At 44.7% G+C, this 17,397-nt stretch overlaps 1 protein-coding gene across 1 annotated transcript in view; it reads right to left on the minus strand.

Moving 5' to 3' along the window:
* The window catches only part of CENPK (centromere protein K), a 471,484-nt gene that overhangs the window by 377,251 nt on the left and 76,836 nt on the right, over positions 1-17,397 (minus strand). Inside the window, exon 4 of the mRNA XM_078675154.1 lies at positions 2,261-2,317. Within this exon, the coding sequence (XP_078531280.1) occupies positions 2,261-2,317 (57 nt within the window). The remainder of the gene's footprint in view (positions 1-2,260; positions 2,318-17,397) is intronic.

Consider the following 17,397-nt stretch of genomic DNA (forward strand, 5'->3'; position numbering starts at 1 on the left):
TTTTTGCTTGCAGTTTTACATAGCACAAATGGGACCAGAAGATATTGGCGTGCTTTACACAAGAACCAGTTCCATTACAGTAGAACACATATATTTCTTTTTAGCTACGGGAGATTAAATGATTTGCAGAGAATCACAGGATTTTGAGCCGAGCCCAACACTTGAACCTGGATGCGGTAATGACAGGAATTGTCTTTCCAAAACAAGTTTAATGCATATTAAAACACTGCACTGAAAAAGCATACATCAATATCCAATTACCAATGGGAATTCCATCACAAACATTCAATCATGCCATATATGTTCAGCCAGCCTGTAGTGAAAGGCTCTATATAGTGTCAGACTGAACAAGGGGTAGTCAGTCTGTGGTGGCCCAGGGTGGGGAGTAGTAGTGCTCTAGAGCAACGGGAGAGAGGAACTGAGCGATGGGCCACAGGAGGTGACGTGGAGACCAATGAAGTGCTACAATTAAGAGCGGCCCAAGATTCACAAGATTTATAGCCCTGTTTACAGTAACTGCAGTCAGAGAAGCACTTGTGTGGAGTGCTTTTACACGAAGGGAAAAGCAAGATGCAATAAAATAGGGACAGAAGCTGAACACACAACCACAGTGTAACACGGTCAGGGCAGACATTTAAAAAAAAAGCCCCCCAAACAACGGATGAACAACCAAGGCGTAAACATACAGTACTTGGTCCCTACTCCAGTGGAAGGAAACAAAAACAAAAGGAGGGACAAAGAGGCAGGACTGACCATCATCAAGCAAAGATGTTTAAAGACACTGAAATAAACAAAAGAATAACAAGGAGATGGCTTTAAGCCCACAAGAGAACTATACTACAGTATACAAGAGGTCTCGAAAGTTCGAACTAAAAATCAGTTTAGTGAGTTACAGAGTTCCACTACCATTAAAGGCAGAAGGATTATTTGTTTGTCTAACAGGTCAAATCATAAGAAAAAAGGGAAAAGGTTTCGGATTTAAAGTCTACTAAGGGCCAGTCCATTAGCATAGAAGAAGAAAAATAAAGGAAAACGAAAATACAATTGTTAAGCAAAGAGTGTTCCAGTCCATCAGCTACCGACTGTAGCTTCAGCAAAGTATCCAAAAGTAAGAGGATAGTTCTTAGTAATCATCAAAAATCGGTCAGCATAGTGTTGGGGTCTCAGACTAGGAAAAACCAGAATGGCCGTGCCCCTTCTTTGGGGTTTCTTCTTTTATAAAGTTTCAAACAAAGTCCCAGTGATGTAGCCTCACACCACTAATGAAAGACTGTCACATGTTCAGTTTCACATAATGTCACAGATGACACTTGTAAGATGCTCTCCCATGCTAGTCATGAGAAGCTAAAGATTCTGAAGTCCACATAGGAATAACATCGGTGAAAAAAGAAAAATACAAAGTATTAGTCAATAGTAACAGCTGAAATGCTGTTCCCACAGGAATAATTCACTGGAACATTGAAGAAACATTTAGGAATATAAATGTTACACATGTACTATAAAAGGACCATTTTTATTAGGTCCGGGGAAAGGTCAGCATTATAGAAAAAGCATTTTCGGAAAAACAAATTGCCATTACACTTTTCAAATGAAATACACTCTAAATAAAAATCAAATATAATGCAATATATCATTTCAAATAGGAAATATGTAAACTTTCACCAGATGTTATTAAATAGAAATAGCTAACGTTAGAAATTCCCTACTACCACAAGTTTTGTCAATTTTCATATAAATATATCAATTCACACTACAAAATCATTTTTTCACTTTTCATAAACGATAGAATCTCTATTATGCCTATGCGAAAGTTCAAGATCGTACCTAGTTTCTAAACATTTTTGCACCAACTTTTCTAAATGGTGCATTCTAACAGAAGGCATTAGAAACACTAGCCCACTTTATTAATAGCACAATTTCATCAGTAAATGCTAATAAACAACATGTTCATAAGTAATTCTCATTAGTGCAACTCGTTTATATGTACTAGTATTACTTTGAATGTATGGTTTCTTCATCTTACATTTCAAAGCACGCTTTTACAGTGTTTCTACTACATTTGTCTCAGTTTCATGCACCACGTGTGCAAACTGTACTTTCAGCTTTTTTTCGTCTATTATCAGTAAATGTGTTGTGTATTATGATTTTCAAAATGTTGCGTCATCATTACAATAGAATAACACAGCACACAAAAATAATTTCTGTAATGTAATTGTTTTCTCATGCAAAGTGTAAAGCAATGGAAAATGTCACAACTCACCTGAGTATCTGTCTCGGGCAAGGTTTCTGTGCTCAGTTGGTTTAGTTTGCTCTGACACTGAACAATAAAGCATAAACCATTATATTTAGGTATTAAGTAAATGCATCAGCATGATATGAGCTTTTTTTTTATTAAACAGTTTATTGTCATTTCTCATTAGTACAATCACCAACATTTGGAATATTTTTAAACAGCAAATCTCTCCGATTATGTATGAATGAGCAGTTTACATCAACATTTGAAATATTACAGGTAAATATAGGCAGTTCAACATTTCCCCAATTCTGTAATACCGTTCTCTACTGTGTCTAACCCCCTGTGGCCTCTCATGTAGACCTACAACCCTGTCCCTTGAATCGGATCTCGATCATGGGCTATTCTCCGGGGTGGAAGTCACCTGTGGCGGATCACAGATATTCCCCCTTGATGCATTCCATTTCCCCCATATTCTGGACCATTTCTTGGGACAGCCCCTGTGAGTGTATACCGCTTTTTCGGCCACCATGGCTATGGCCATGTCTGTGCCCCACTGACTAAATGTTGGCGGTGGCCCTGAGCCCCAGTGTCTGGCAATGTTCCGCTTGGCGATTGTTATGCCCAGTGTAGCCCAATTCTGTAGTGCCATGTCATGATATGAGCTTTATTTTTCAGAACAAAATATGATATGAGCTTTTAACAGAAAATAAAATACTTCTACTTGCCAAGGAAGACAGCAGTACTACATTTGGAAAATGCATTAACTGATTTTGAAATACATGAGCTTGTTAACAGTAAGAAATACATCATATGAAGATGAATACTAACAATACATACAACTGGAGAGTGTGCCCAGACAAGATAAATAACTGGGAGAGAAAGGATTTTGAATCACATAATAATAATAATAATATAATAATAATAATCTAACGTACATAATGGGATAAGAAGATGTATCTGAAGAATTTGAAGAGGAAAAGATTGGGAAGTATTTTATTTTAGCTCCCAGTGCAGAACAAAGAGCAAAAACGTTGATCGCTTATAGGCAAACCAGAAAGGTAAGCAAACATTAACCTTTAAAGTATTTAAACAGCTAGACATGCTACTAATAGAACTTACATGGAGAACAGAGAGACGCACGGTGACAGTGCAAAACTTGAGGCCGCCAATTATGGTAGGAGGATTGGGAGACCCGACTAAGGCAGTAATTACCTTTCAGCTTAACTACAGGTAGCTGGCAGGTGGCATGACTTCACAAGGGCTGAAGAGTCTACATATATTGAGGTTGTTAGTCACATGAAACAAGCCATGCTCTAGGTTGCTGGACATGGCTAGAAACTGTGGGCACTTTGTCTTGTACATAACAAAACAGCTGAAAGAAGCCTGCTTCCCTGACTTTCCAATATGGATTAACCACAAATTCAGGGAACTGCCAAAGGTTGTTAAAGTTGCAGAATGGAACAGGACTAGCATCCTGACCACAGGCGACCACCACGCATATGGCTTGTTGCAGACATTTGATGAGCTGCATTAAAACAGACAGATAATCACAGGTCAGTTTTTGAAATACGGCACTCCCACCAATCTTGAATGTTGAATGTTCCCTTACTGTATAACATTGCCCAGGACATTGTTCCATTCCATAATACCTCCGAATACTAGTTCACTCGCATTCCAGTGTGCTTCTCCGCTCCCCCCCCCCCATTTCTCTCAACCATGCCCCCTCTCACTCTTCCACCTCCTGCCCCATCCCCCCTTATCTCCAAATTTGGCCCAAACTCTTGGTCCATCATCTACCCACCTCATCTCTCTAAACATGGTAAAAAAAAAATTAAACACGAACTTATCTGCCTCCACCCTGAAACTTTATTCGCTGACCACCATAACAGCCTTAACTCCTCTCTTGTCACCAATCTCATCTTCTTCACCAAACGCCCGTCTAAATGGAAAAGCATATTCCTAGGTCACTTCCTAATCTCCAACTCACGCAACATCCCCTATGGTTTTAAACTCTCCACCAAACCATCTTCTTCCTTTCCCGGGGAAATAGACATATCCATCTTCAAATCGGGAACCATACTCATCCAAGCCTCTGAAAAACACCTTGACATCTTTGAACAACACTTCAACGCCTTACCACAGCCCCTCTTAAACTACTCGAATCTTGACCACCAATACCCCCCTCCCCTAGACTCACCGTCCCCCCTTCCTCCCATACCACTAATATCTTGTCTCTCCGAAATACCTCAACTTTTAATTTCTACATCCGCCCCAATTGCCCCTTACCCAATATCACCTCCTATGGATGCCCCCCCGTCATCCACAACTTCTAATGATCTACTTATTAGCAGTGTATCCCCAACCACCACACTATCTCCTGACCCTGCGCTCTCATCTCATCTCACCCTAGAGCCATTATCCCCCATCCAACCCTCTTCACCTTCACCTCTCATATCTGACCCTACCCAACACACAATCCCCACATCCCCCATAATTTCTCTCTCCTCTTCTTCGCTCCCTACTGTTTCGACACCTCCTATTAACACTCCATCCCAAACCATATCACTATCCCTGAACACGGTCTCCGGACACCTGCTACCGCGTGATTCATCACCCACCCTAACAACCACGCCCCTCTTCCCTCTTCTCCTTGACACTCCTCAACTCCTTCCACCCCTATCTACCCTCACTGCTCCCCTCTTCTCATCTCATCTTCCCAATTCGGTATGCTCTGTTACACAATCATCTCCTTCCAACCTCCCCCCTATCACCCCCCCTCCCTTCAACATCTCTGACATCCAAACTACAGTACTCCCCACATCACACCCATCCTCTACCCTCACCTCTCCCCCATCACCTTTTCCTCTGTCACCCTGCTCCGCTACACACACCTCTTCCTTCAACCTCACCACCAACATCTCCCCTCCACTTAACACTTCTTACATCCAAACAACTCAACCTCCCTACCCCACATCCTCCTCGTCTCCTACACCCACATATCCCCCCACAAACACGGTCCCCCCGCACTCATCAACTCACACTTTAGCCTCCCCGTACATTGAACCTGCCCTTGGGTCCCTCATCGTAGAACTCTCCTCCCTTAGAAGCGACATCACACTCCTTTCAAAAACTATCTCCTCACTCTATAATATCCTCCTCAATACACCTACACAATGCCGGCCTAACTCTATCATCGGCAATAACACCCCTCATTCCTACAACCATGTAACCTACACACTACCATCTCAACCCTCTCAAATCGTGTCTCCACTCAAATCCTCTCATCCACAACCTAGTACTCTACCATATAACTCAGAAGCTAAAACTTCCTCTAATCTAACTATTGCTCCACCCCCATCCACTAATGCTCACACTCCCTCGATTTTACCTATCTCCCCACCACCACCGTCGTACTTTTTACCCCTCAGTCATAAATCCTCTATCCCGGTTCTCATAGGAAACAGAAATCTCCCCCCTCCTCCTTCCTCACCCAGACCTCCTCAACAACTTAAAGCTATCCCCCCTTGCCCCCCCTCCCAACCATCTGAACCCACTACCAAATGTTACTTGATGAGGAACTGCCGATCCACGTCCTACCCGACACATATATCGTCTATTCCAACTCTTTTAGGAACAAGCAATCCCTCGCCTCCTCCCTCCTCCCCCAGAACTCCCCAACTACTTATACAGATCCCCATCTGTCCCCCCTCTCCTCCACCAATAACCACCCCCCTTTGCTGCATGCTGATAAATTGTAGATCTGCCTCCTGTCACGCCACGGAGATTGCTGAAACTATCCTCAGTGATGACATTGACATTGCTGTCCTAACTGAAACATGGCTCACACCCCACTCCAACGCCATCCTTGACTTGCTTATCCCCCCTGGCTATGATATCATCAGAAAAGACCGAATCGAACAAACAGGCGGTGGACTCGCCCTAATTTTCAACGCCGATCTTAACATCTCACTAGGCAATCCTCAAGACCCCTCATCCTTTGAATACCTCTGCGCCGATCTCAACATACCTGACTCCCCCTCTACCCGGTTACACGTCATCTACCACCCCCCAGGTAACAACATTCCCTTTACGGAAGAATTGACTGACCTTATCATTCAATCTTCTCTCTCCCATTCTAATAACATCTTCCTTGGTGATTATAACATCCATTGGAACAATAAGGCTGATCCTGCTGTCATCCAACTTAATAATACAATGGACATCACCAATATGTCCCAACTCTGCCTCTCTCCCACACATAACAAAGGTGCCACCCTTGATGCCATTATAACGACCAATGATCTAGCCTCCCTCACAAATATTTTTCCGGTTGACTGGTCTGACCACTACCTCATCCTTTTCACCTTGATCAAAAATACCTCTCGACCAGCACCCACCAACATACTACCCAAAAAATCCTCACGCAACCTTCGACGCATTCCTCCCGGTGAACTCGAAATAACAATTAAGGCTCACTTAGACCTACCACCTCTCTCTGACAGCACCAATGACCTAACCAACCATTATAACAACTCTATTCGTGAAGCCTTAGACAAAATTGCTCCTATCAAACTTAAACAACAAAAAAATATACCCCCTAAGACCTGGTTCAATCCTGAACTTAATAATGAAAGGCGGTCACTTAGACATTGTGAACGGGTCTGGAGATCTCACCCTACTGTGGAGAATCTCTCTATTCTTAGGAATGCTCGTGCCCAATACAAAAAACACATATTTAAAGATAAAGCCTCCTTTCTACGATCTCAGCTTGATCGAGCCAGAAACCGCCCTAGAGAACTTTTCAATATTGTAAAAAAACAAACATCCACTGGCCCTCCTAAAATTTTAGCATCCACAGACAAATGCGAAGAAATAGCTAGCTTCTTCACGAACAAAATCAACACGATTGAACTATCCTTCTCTTCCCTCCTTCTCGCACCCCAACCTACCACTACCCTACACACTCTTCCATACACTCATAAGTCAACGTCGATCTCATCTTTCACTTCGCCTAATACCTCCGATTCCCTACCTGATCTACTCCTGCATAAAACCCTTCATACAACAAACTCTCCCGCTAAAAACAACGCCTCCTGGAATGATTTTAGCCCAGTATCTGAATCTTTGATCACTAATATCATGGCCAAACTTAAACCTTCTGCACACTCCAAAGATCCTCTCCCCGCCACATTAGCCCAAGAATTCAAATCCACCATCGCCCCTATTTGGTCTAAAATTATCAACTCCTCTCTCTCCACAGGCTGTGTCCCTGCATCCCTCCAACTTGGCCAAATTACGCCCATTCCCAAAAACTCCACTGCGGACCCTAATGATCCAAACAACCTTCGTCCCATCTCTAACCTTCCTTTCCTCTCCAAAGCCCTCGAAAAATGTGTCTTAATGCAACTTGAGAAACACATTATCTCATTCAACCTCCTTGATGTCTTCCAGTCCGGCTTCAGAAAGGGTTGCAGCACTGAAACTGCTATGCTTAATGTCATGGATGATATTCACCGTTCCCTTGACAAAGGTGAATCCTCCATACTTATCCTTCTTGACCTCTCAGCTGCATTTGACACCGTTCACCACCCTACCCTTCTCAACTCCCTCAAAGATCGATTCGGCTTTGAAGGCACGGTACTCAAATGGTTCTCCTCATTCCTCCAAAACAGATCCCAACAAATCAAACTTAGCCATTTCCTCTCCAAACCTCAACCTGTTACACTTGGAGTTCCCCAAGGTTCCATCCTCTCCCCCACCCTATTCAATCTGTTCATGGAACCACTCACCCTCATCCTCAAACACGCTAATATCAGTTACCATCTCTATGCTGATGACACGCAACTATACTACAAGATCAAATCTCACAAAGACATCCTTCACCTAAACGAGACACTGACTAAAATTCAAAGCTGGTTCCATCTGAACCATCTCAAATTAAATCCCAAAAAAACTGAAATCATTATCTTCTCCCCCAAAAACAATCCTCTTCCCATCCAACTCTGGGTAAAGGACATCAATGCACTTAACTGCACTCTCTCCACCTCTAATACTGTTAAGTCCCTTGGCATCAGTATTGACCAAAATCTCGAACTCGTCCCCCACATCAAAAATGCCTCCAAAAGTGCTCTTCTAACCCTTCTCCACCTCAAAAAACTCAAACCTTTCATTCCAGCAGAAGATTTCAAACTTGTTGTCCAGTCACTGGTCCTCTCCAGGATCGACTATGGCAACGCCACTTTGGCTGGCACTCCTAAAATCCATCTTGCCCCAATAAAATCTGTCCTCCACCTTGCAGCTAGACTCATCTCCGACTGCAGAAAATTTGATCACATCTCCCCCATCCTCAAAAATCTCAAGTGGCTTCCAATAGAAGGAAGATCCACATACAAAATTGCCTGCATCACTCACAAAGCTCTTCACCAAAACTCCCCTTCCTACCTTGCAATTAAACTTCAGAAAGCAGGTTGCTCCAGATCCCTGAGAAGCACTAACTCACTTATCCTGATCCCACCCAGACTTAAACATCAAAAGACCCAATCCTGTGCGTTCTCTGGTAACGCTCCCACAATCTGGAACTCCCTCCCAAAGGATATCCGATGCAACCCTTCCTACCATCTCTTCAAAAAAGAACTTAAAATATTGCTTCTCAACAAATACTGGGGTATCTAATGTCACGGACCCTTTACATGGCCACTGTATCGTAATACTTGTAGTTTGACACCATCCCTGATAACTCCTCTCTCTCATACTATGCTCTCCCCTCCCTCCTCCGCTATACCCTTGCCCTCTCTATCTCTCCCTCACTTCACTTCCATCTCTCCCCTCCCTTCTTTATTTTTATACTTTTCAATTTATATGTCCATACTCCTCTGATGCACTTGACTTGTTTGATCTCACTGTTCAATGTTTGCTTTTACCTTCCTTGTAAAGCGCTCTGATACTCTCGGGTCCAGCAGCGCTATATAAAACCTTTGAAATAAATAAATAAATCTGATACAACAAACAGGGGAAGTAGCAGATAAAGAACCTACGACACAGGAGACATTACATATCTCACTCAAACACTGGTGTGCACGGAGGGCAATAACTATAATTAAAAGCAGCGAGTTAGTGAGATCGGGGGGAAGACTTGATAGTACTTAGACACAAGTAGGAAGTAAGTTAAAAAAGAATTGGTCACTGCAACAGCTTTTCATCCGGGTGTGTCAAGGAATGCTAGATCCATTCAATTTAACTTACTCCATACGGCGTATTTGACACTGATGTGGCTGCATAAAGTCAACACAACAATAACTAGTACATGTCCTCTCTCCAAGATGAGAGAGGAAAGGTTTATGCACATGTTCTAGACTTGCCCATAGTGGATCAGACCAGCCTACTGGGCTCATGTCAAAGCCAAAGAAAGGAGACTTAGAGAGTAGATCCACAGATCTGGCAATGCTCCTAGAGAAGCGGCATACAGCCATGACTTGGAAGTCAGGAGCAGCTGCTATAGTAGAAATATGTGTACAGGAATTACTAAAATAGGCCAAAATCGAGACCAATCTATCTCAATAGGACAAGGACAGGTTAAAAGGTATGCAGAGGAAACAGAGTGGTAAACCCTATGACAGTGATGGCACAAAAAGGCATTGGCAGACCCCCATGATGTGTGACCATATTCCAACCAATAAGACCATGCTCCACGTAGTAAAATACATTTACTGTAGTGGATAATTCGAGGTTGGATGTTCCCCCTCACAAAACAGTTATAAATACACATTGAGATAAGGATCACATGCCCTAAACAACTTAGATTACATGAAAAGACTCAAACAGCAGGCCTATGATACCATGTAGTTAGATTACAATAGTAGACACTTGTTTACAATGACTATGAGCACATTTGTAGCTGATATTATTCCCTGAAACAATACAACACAATGGAACATGCTTTGTAGTGTGGTAATTATAATTATAAACAATTATGTGTTTAAATGTAATACACACATTTACAAAATAGCTTGAAGAATATGTGTGCTGCTCACAAAGAAGTATGAGATTAAGCAAAAAAGACTGACGTTAATTTCACAGAAACCTAAGTGTACAAAAGTAAGATTTTAAAGTTGGCTGCCTTTAGGAAAACATGAAAAACAAGTGATAGAAAGGTTTGTTTAGGAATATAAAAGGAAAGAGTTCAAAAGTTTGATGTCATATCCGCCTAATTAAGAAGACAGAATAATGGATACAGGAACAAAACAATTAAGGATACACAAACAAAAAATTACGGATACAGAAAATTCAAGGAACTAAGGCAGTAAAAGCATGTGAGAAGAAAAACATTTCTTGCACCACCGCTTTATAACGGTAAATATCAGGCATTAAACTTATGAAGGTTACCCAAGCAGAAACAGAAGATAATTATGGAAAAAATGCAAAATACTTCAAGGAAAATATGATTGTGTTGTGATTAGGGAAAGGATTGAATTAGATCTCAGAGAAGGGGCCATGGCAAAGCCGGCGACGAAGATGGCCGCCAGGCTCTGAAGTGCCGTTGAGCCTTCTAGCATTCAAACAGATTACCAGAACAGATGCCGCCCATGAGTCCAGTAAATCGGTGCGAGAAGCTGCAGAATGTGGTCTGGCCCCGCCAAACCCACTATCGTCCCGCTGGAGGCCTGCGTTGTGGCTGAGGAGATACGGGGGCCTACCTCCTGCTTGGCAAGTAGAGCCGGCGGAGGTGGGGGGACAAGGAACGCAGCGCAGCCGCGGCTTTACCCGGCCGCGAAGCCCTGGTGAGTTGTGCTGTGCCCCCAGGACAATGTTGTGGCCCTGACCTGTGGTGAGCCGGAGGAGGGGGACTCTGGGCCCATGCCGCTGCGGCCTGCTGCTGCGTGACGTAGCGCACCTCCACAGAAGCTGACCACGATCCCTCTGGCCGGCGTGGGAGTCTGCATGAGATGTGCTGACCCCGCCGGTCTGGCGTCTGTCCTGCTCTGTGCCCACTGTGGGGGTTGACGTAGGCGGACGGGTGCGGTGCCGCGCCCCTGCTCGGTGAGGGAGCTGCGCCTGCCCCATTTCTGACGTACAGAGGCTGCGGGGAGGGGGGGACCAGAGTGCGGCCCGGTCTGGTCACGAGAAATTGGCGAGCTGCGCTGTCCCCCTTGCACCAGAACACTGCTCATTCCTGTTGGTTGCGGCCTGAAGGTGGGGACAGCTACCACAACACAGTATTGTTGGCTGGCCCGGCGGGCCCCCCTGGAGAAACCCTGCTCCTTTTTGACGAACATCACGCCGCGGCCTTGTTTACGCCACTTGCCACCTCCACTGCTTCCATCAGTGGTCAGTCTGTTGGTCGGCGCGGCACGCAATATCTACCCGCTTTGGGTCTCCTGGGGACATATTTACCCCATCAACAAGAACATTACTTCTCTGCACACAGACATCCCAACTCCCTCCTTTGCTCTGGTTCCCTGCGGCCGGGGTTTGGGCTATATCCTGACACTACACAGAGATCATGGTGTCAGACCCTTGCCAGTGCTCCTTGAATTCGAGCCCCCATGACCCCTGGTGGCTCCCCTCCCATCTGGCCAGCGCAATCCGGTTAGTTTCCAACGACCCAACTACGCCTACGCTTGCCAAGCACATTGCTCTGCGGGCCCTGGTCCACACATGTGCCAATTCAGGAGCACCGGACTCTGACCCTTGTGTGACAGACATCGCCATCCTACTTCCCTCCCCATACACCACCAGGTTGGCGACAGAGTGTGCAACAGCACCCGCTGGGGCCGGAGTGTCCCGGTACAGTTTTTTCATCACGGCATGGGCCGCAAAGATCCGAAACAAAGGACTTTGCCATTCGAAAAATTATTGGACACAGCCCCTCATCAAGACCCAACAAGTGCAGAATCTGCGATCCAGGTGGGACAGTAAGACGCCCTTCCGACTTCCAAGCGTCCTTACTGCGGGAATTGAGACCTGGCTTTAAAGTATAGGACAGTCGCTTTGACTTGCTCGAAAGAAACATCTCAAGCCTGGGTGCCAAAATACAAGTCCACGACAGACGTCTCGATGTGGCTGAAGCACGCATCTCTGATATCGAAGAAGGGACTGCACAATCCGTGAAGCGTCTGGAAAGGGTCGAGCGTATTTTAAAGGAGGTGGCCATCAAAAATGAAGACCTGGAAGCATGCAGTTGCCGCAATAACCTACGCATTCTTGGCGTTCCTGAGACGACTCCAACCGGCCGCATGGATCTATTTGTCGAGACCTTGCTAATTGGAATATTCGGCAAAGAATCCTTCACTTCTGGCTTTGTTATCGAGAGGGCGCACAGATCACTAGGCCCTCAGCCCAACCCCGGTCTTCCTCCCAGGTCCATAGTGGAGCGCATCATGAACTTCTGGGACCGAGACACAGCTCTGCGCCTGGCACGAGAGAAAGGGTTATATCGACTGGCAGGGTGCAAAGCTATCCTTCTACCCAGACTTTACGGCCATGGTTCAGGACGCACGGTGTAAATTCAACGGTGTCAAAGCTACCCAGAAAAACTTAGGGCTAAGATAAAGCATGTTATATTCTGCGAGGCTGAAGGTAGACGTCAACGGCAGGGCCCGGATTTTTGAAGATCCAACGGAGGCACAGGAGTTTTGCCGAAATCACAAACAAGCTAACCTTCCTTCCAACAGTGCGGGAGCGGGCTCGTCTCCCCCTCACAGCGGATCCGACGCAAGTGCTGAATTGTTATCCAGAGCTGGCACGGGGTGACTCAGCAATTAGACTCACGTAATCCGTTTAAATTTAATTTTTGGGAATTCGTTTTTCAACATCCTTGCATTGTCATTTCATTTAGCTGGAAGCTTGTCGGGCATTGCCGTCCCCCTTGGTGTATCCTTTGAGAATGGGTTGGTATAATCGGAGGTACTGTTTTACGGATTCTTCATTGAAATGTAAAATAATTGGGTACTTCATGCTGTTTGCTATGTCGGGAATGGCCCTTCCCTGGTTAGGGATCGGCTGGGTGGGGGGTTGTTTAGCATTGAAAGCTCCATCACAAGAGACGATTCATGTCGTCCAAGGTTGTTCATGGTTATTCGCTGTCGCCACAAATGCAATGTTGAGAATGCTGTCTCGGATAATGGCTAGGTTTGGTAATGTAGAGGGTCCTTCTGACCTCACCCTAATGTCTTGGAGCGTACGTGGCCTGAATGATACTAGGAAACGTAGGCAAGTGCTCCATTACTTACTAAGACATAATGTTGATATCGCATATCTACAAGAGACACAACTTCCAAAAACAGACAATGCACACTTTGGTACTTGCTGGGGTGCTCACAGATATTTTGTAAATTACAGTAAACAAGTCTTTTTTCGCTTTCATTCCATGATTCAAGATGATGGGGGGCGGTATCTGGCGGTCTCCGGAACACTGCTGGGCAGAGATGTCACGTTGCTTCGTGTTTACGCCCCCCACACCGACATGCCGCAATTTTTTCACTCCCTTCACACTCACTTCATGCGATTACAGCCAGAGACGCTGATCATAGCTGGGGACTTCAACCTACTAATTGACAAGGATAGCACCTCTAAATCTACAGATGGAAATCCAAGAGCACGACGTGCCCTCCGTGAGCTCTGCACAAAATTGGCAGAAAAAAGGGGTGAGGTGGTTGGGGGACATTTGTTTGGCAGACGGTACATGTAAATCTTTTGAAGAGTTGAGAGAGCAGTTTTTATTCCCCAGAGCTTATTTTTGAAAATTTTTGCAAATACGGGATTTTTTTGTAAGACAGAAGTTAGTTTTACAGATTAATCCAGCCATAGAGGGGATTAACTGACATGTGAAAATAGGCCTTCTATATCGAATATTATCAGGGGGGAAAACTGATGATCTGGAGAAAGTGAGGGCAAAGTGGGCTAATAATTTAGGAGACCCAGATATAGTGGTAGAAGATCTTCTTTCATTGGCAAAAGAGGCATTAATGTCTGCAAATTTAAAAGCGCAATTTTTTAAAACTTTGTTTGATCTATATTACACTCCTGAACGTATGGCTAAGTGGGGTGGGGGATTTGATGGTAAATGCTTTCGATGCAAAGCTGACAATGCAGACAGTGTTCATATTTTTTACTCATGCCCTAGACTTTATGAATTTATAGGAGGAATCGAAAAATGTATTTCTTTAGCTCTTAACATCCCCGTAACGATCTCCCCCGCTATGTTGCTATTGGGGAAAATCCCTGTAGATTCCCCCTTGGAAAGATTATATCCTTACCGCCACTTTATTTTCTTTTCTATGACTGTTGCACGATTATGTTTCGCAACGGAGTGGCTTCAGGAAAGGCCGCCTCTTTATCAACAATGGCAATCAAGAATGTATAATTTATACAAATTGGAATGGGGGCTTTTCTCAATTAGTGGATCAAGGAGGAAAAAGAAAATGGGTATGAAAATATGGAGTGCCTTTTCAGCTTATTATGAGGTTTGAGATTGCAGCCAAATATAAAAGATATTTGTTATTAATGAATTACTTGGATTATTATATGTTAGTAATTTGGCATATGTACTGTATTGATTATTGCTCCCTTTGACGGATGAAGCACGTTTTGCTGTGAACTTAATAAAAAAAATTTTAAAAAAGGAAACGTAGGTAAGTACTCCATTACTTACTAAGACATAATGTTGATATCGCATATCTACAAGAGACACACCTTCCAAAAACAGACAATGCACACTTTGGTACTAGCTGGGGTGCTCACAGATATTTTGTAAATTACAGTAAACAAGTCTTTTTTCGCTTTCATTCCATGATTCAAGGTGATGGGGGGCGGTATCTGGCAGTCTCCGGAACACTGCTGGGCAGAGATGTCACGTTGCTTTGTGTTTACGTCCCCCACACCGACATGCCGCAATTTTTTCACTCCCTTCACACTCACCTCATGCGATTACAGCCAGAGATGCTGCTCATAGCTGGGGACATCAACCTACTAATTGACCCGGACAAGGATAGCCCCTCTAAATCTACAGATGGAAAGCCAAGAGCACGATGTGCCCTCCGAGAGCTCTGCGACCAGTTCAGACTTGTAGATGTCTGGCATACACGCAACCCCAACACAACAGAATATACCCACTACTCGGGCCAACACAACACCTGGACGAGGATTGATTATTGGTTGCTTTCCCCTGATATTTCTGGTAGGTGTACAGCAGTGGGGACCCTACCTAGATCCAACTCTGATCATTCCCCAGTGCCGTTATTCCTTAAGATCCCTTGCCCAGAGGGCTTTGAATGGCAGTGGCAATTTCCCAGCCGCGCTTTGCATGACGAAGTGTTTAAAGAAGAGGTACGGGAAGCAATAGAGGAATATTTCTCCATCAACACAGGCTCAGTGAGCACATGGACAGTGCTATGGGAGGGTTTCAAGGCCGTGATCAGGGGTGTCTGCATAGCTAAACATGCGGGGGTCCTCAAAGACCTCCGTAACACATTGGCACGACTAGAGCGGGACCTTCAGGCACAGGATGGGGATACCGCAAACCACACACACTCCACATACAAGAACAGACAACTGGTGCTACTGGAGGACTACAGGGAGACAGTCGATTGGAAGAGCCTATATTTAGGGAAATATCAGACAGCCCGATGATACGGCGAGGGGGAAAGACCTGGGCGAGTGCCCATATAGGTTCAATCCGTGTATAAAAGACAGAGGTATTATCGGCTCATATTGCCTGGGTGAGATGTTATTGTTGGGGTACACTCTCTTTAGTCACTGAACTGTGTATTGTGCATCGGATAGCCACCATTATTTGCGATTTATATGGTAGACAGCCAATTTAAATGTGCATAGACATGGACATATCGTGTTATTGTATAATGTTACAATGGTGACAGACTATATCTGCACAATGTTTTGAAATAGATGAAAATTATAATAAAGTTTTAAAAAAAGTAGATCTCAGAGAAAAATTGCTGGCTTTCAGTCAAATGGCGCAATTGTAGATTTTAAAGAGCAAAAAATAATTTGGGGCCCGATTATGATGCCGGTTGGACTGATTTTCAGGGTTCTGTCGGAAGAGGTACGACCACCGCGGTCTCATCGGAAGCGGTCAGTCTGAATGCCGGATTACGATGCAAGCATCCTCTGCCCGGCCGCTGAACACCACCGACTCCGACAGCCTTTCTCCAAACGCCAAGATGGCGGTCGGGGAAAAACAGCATCCATAGGGCAGTCCAGGGATCTCAGACCGACATGCGGGTTACAATGTGGGTTTCCGACGACCCGACCTTGGCGGTCCGAGCGATTGCCTCGAGTCATCGGAAACGATGAATTTGGGGTGCATACTCAGCCATATCCGTTTCTCTCCAGCAGTCTCCGCCGTGGATCCCTTCCTCTTGGTCCCCCCTACACCTGAACAGCTGCACCCTGATGCCTACGATCCTGTGGGCGCCGGAATCCAGGTAAGTCCTTATGCAGTAAGTACCCACATTCCGGACATTCCAGCAATGGCATACATGGTGCACAAAGCATATCCCACATATGTCATGCATGTGTGTACAATTCACATGTTTCTGTACACATTTGCAGCAACATATTCTGGGATATGCGCTCCGCTGCAGATGCGACTGCCGCGTTAGCAGTGGCTGCATCGTAATATGGCGGGAGGAAACTTCAAGGCCTTGGCGGTGGAAAAGCGTCCGCAATGGCAGCGGTCAATTCGATCGGCATCGTAATCAGGCCCTTAATCTTTGCACTTCAGTCATTAAATATGGATAATTTGATTATGATCACTTGTTTCATTTCCACTTCTTTTGCAGAGTTGTAGAGGACAAGAGGAAGAGACAGCCTCTATCTGATGTTTCAGGGACTGTTCCTCATCAATGAAAATCCTAAGACTTTTCATTGCTTTCTGGGGTGTCGATGGGGAATCCCATCCCAGGGGGCCAAAAGGAAAGATTCCATTGATGCAGTTTGTTCTTCGTGACTACAATTTCAGTTTTGTCGGAGTTTAGCTTGAACTGGTGACTATTCATCCTTTCCTGAGAAAAGAGGCCAGCCATTCAAGGACAGTTCCCTGCAAGCCTGCAGTGCTGACACTGTTGATCAAAATAGCATGGTTGACCATGTCAAAGGCTGCTGAGAACTCTAAAAGGACCAGTGCATGTGTGGTGTCTTTGACT

This window comes from Lissotriton helveticus, chromosome 2_1 (assembly GCF_964261635.1).
Source record: "Lissotriton helveticus chromosome 2_1, aLisHel1.1, whole genome shotgun sequence".
In the NCBI taxonomy this organism is placed as follows: Eukaryota; Metazoa; Chordata; class Amphibia; order Caudata; family Salamandridae; genus Lissotriton; species Lissotriton helveticus.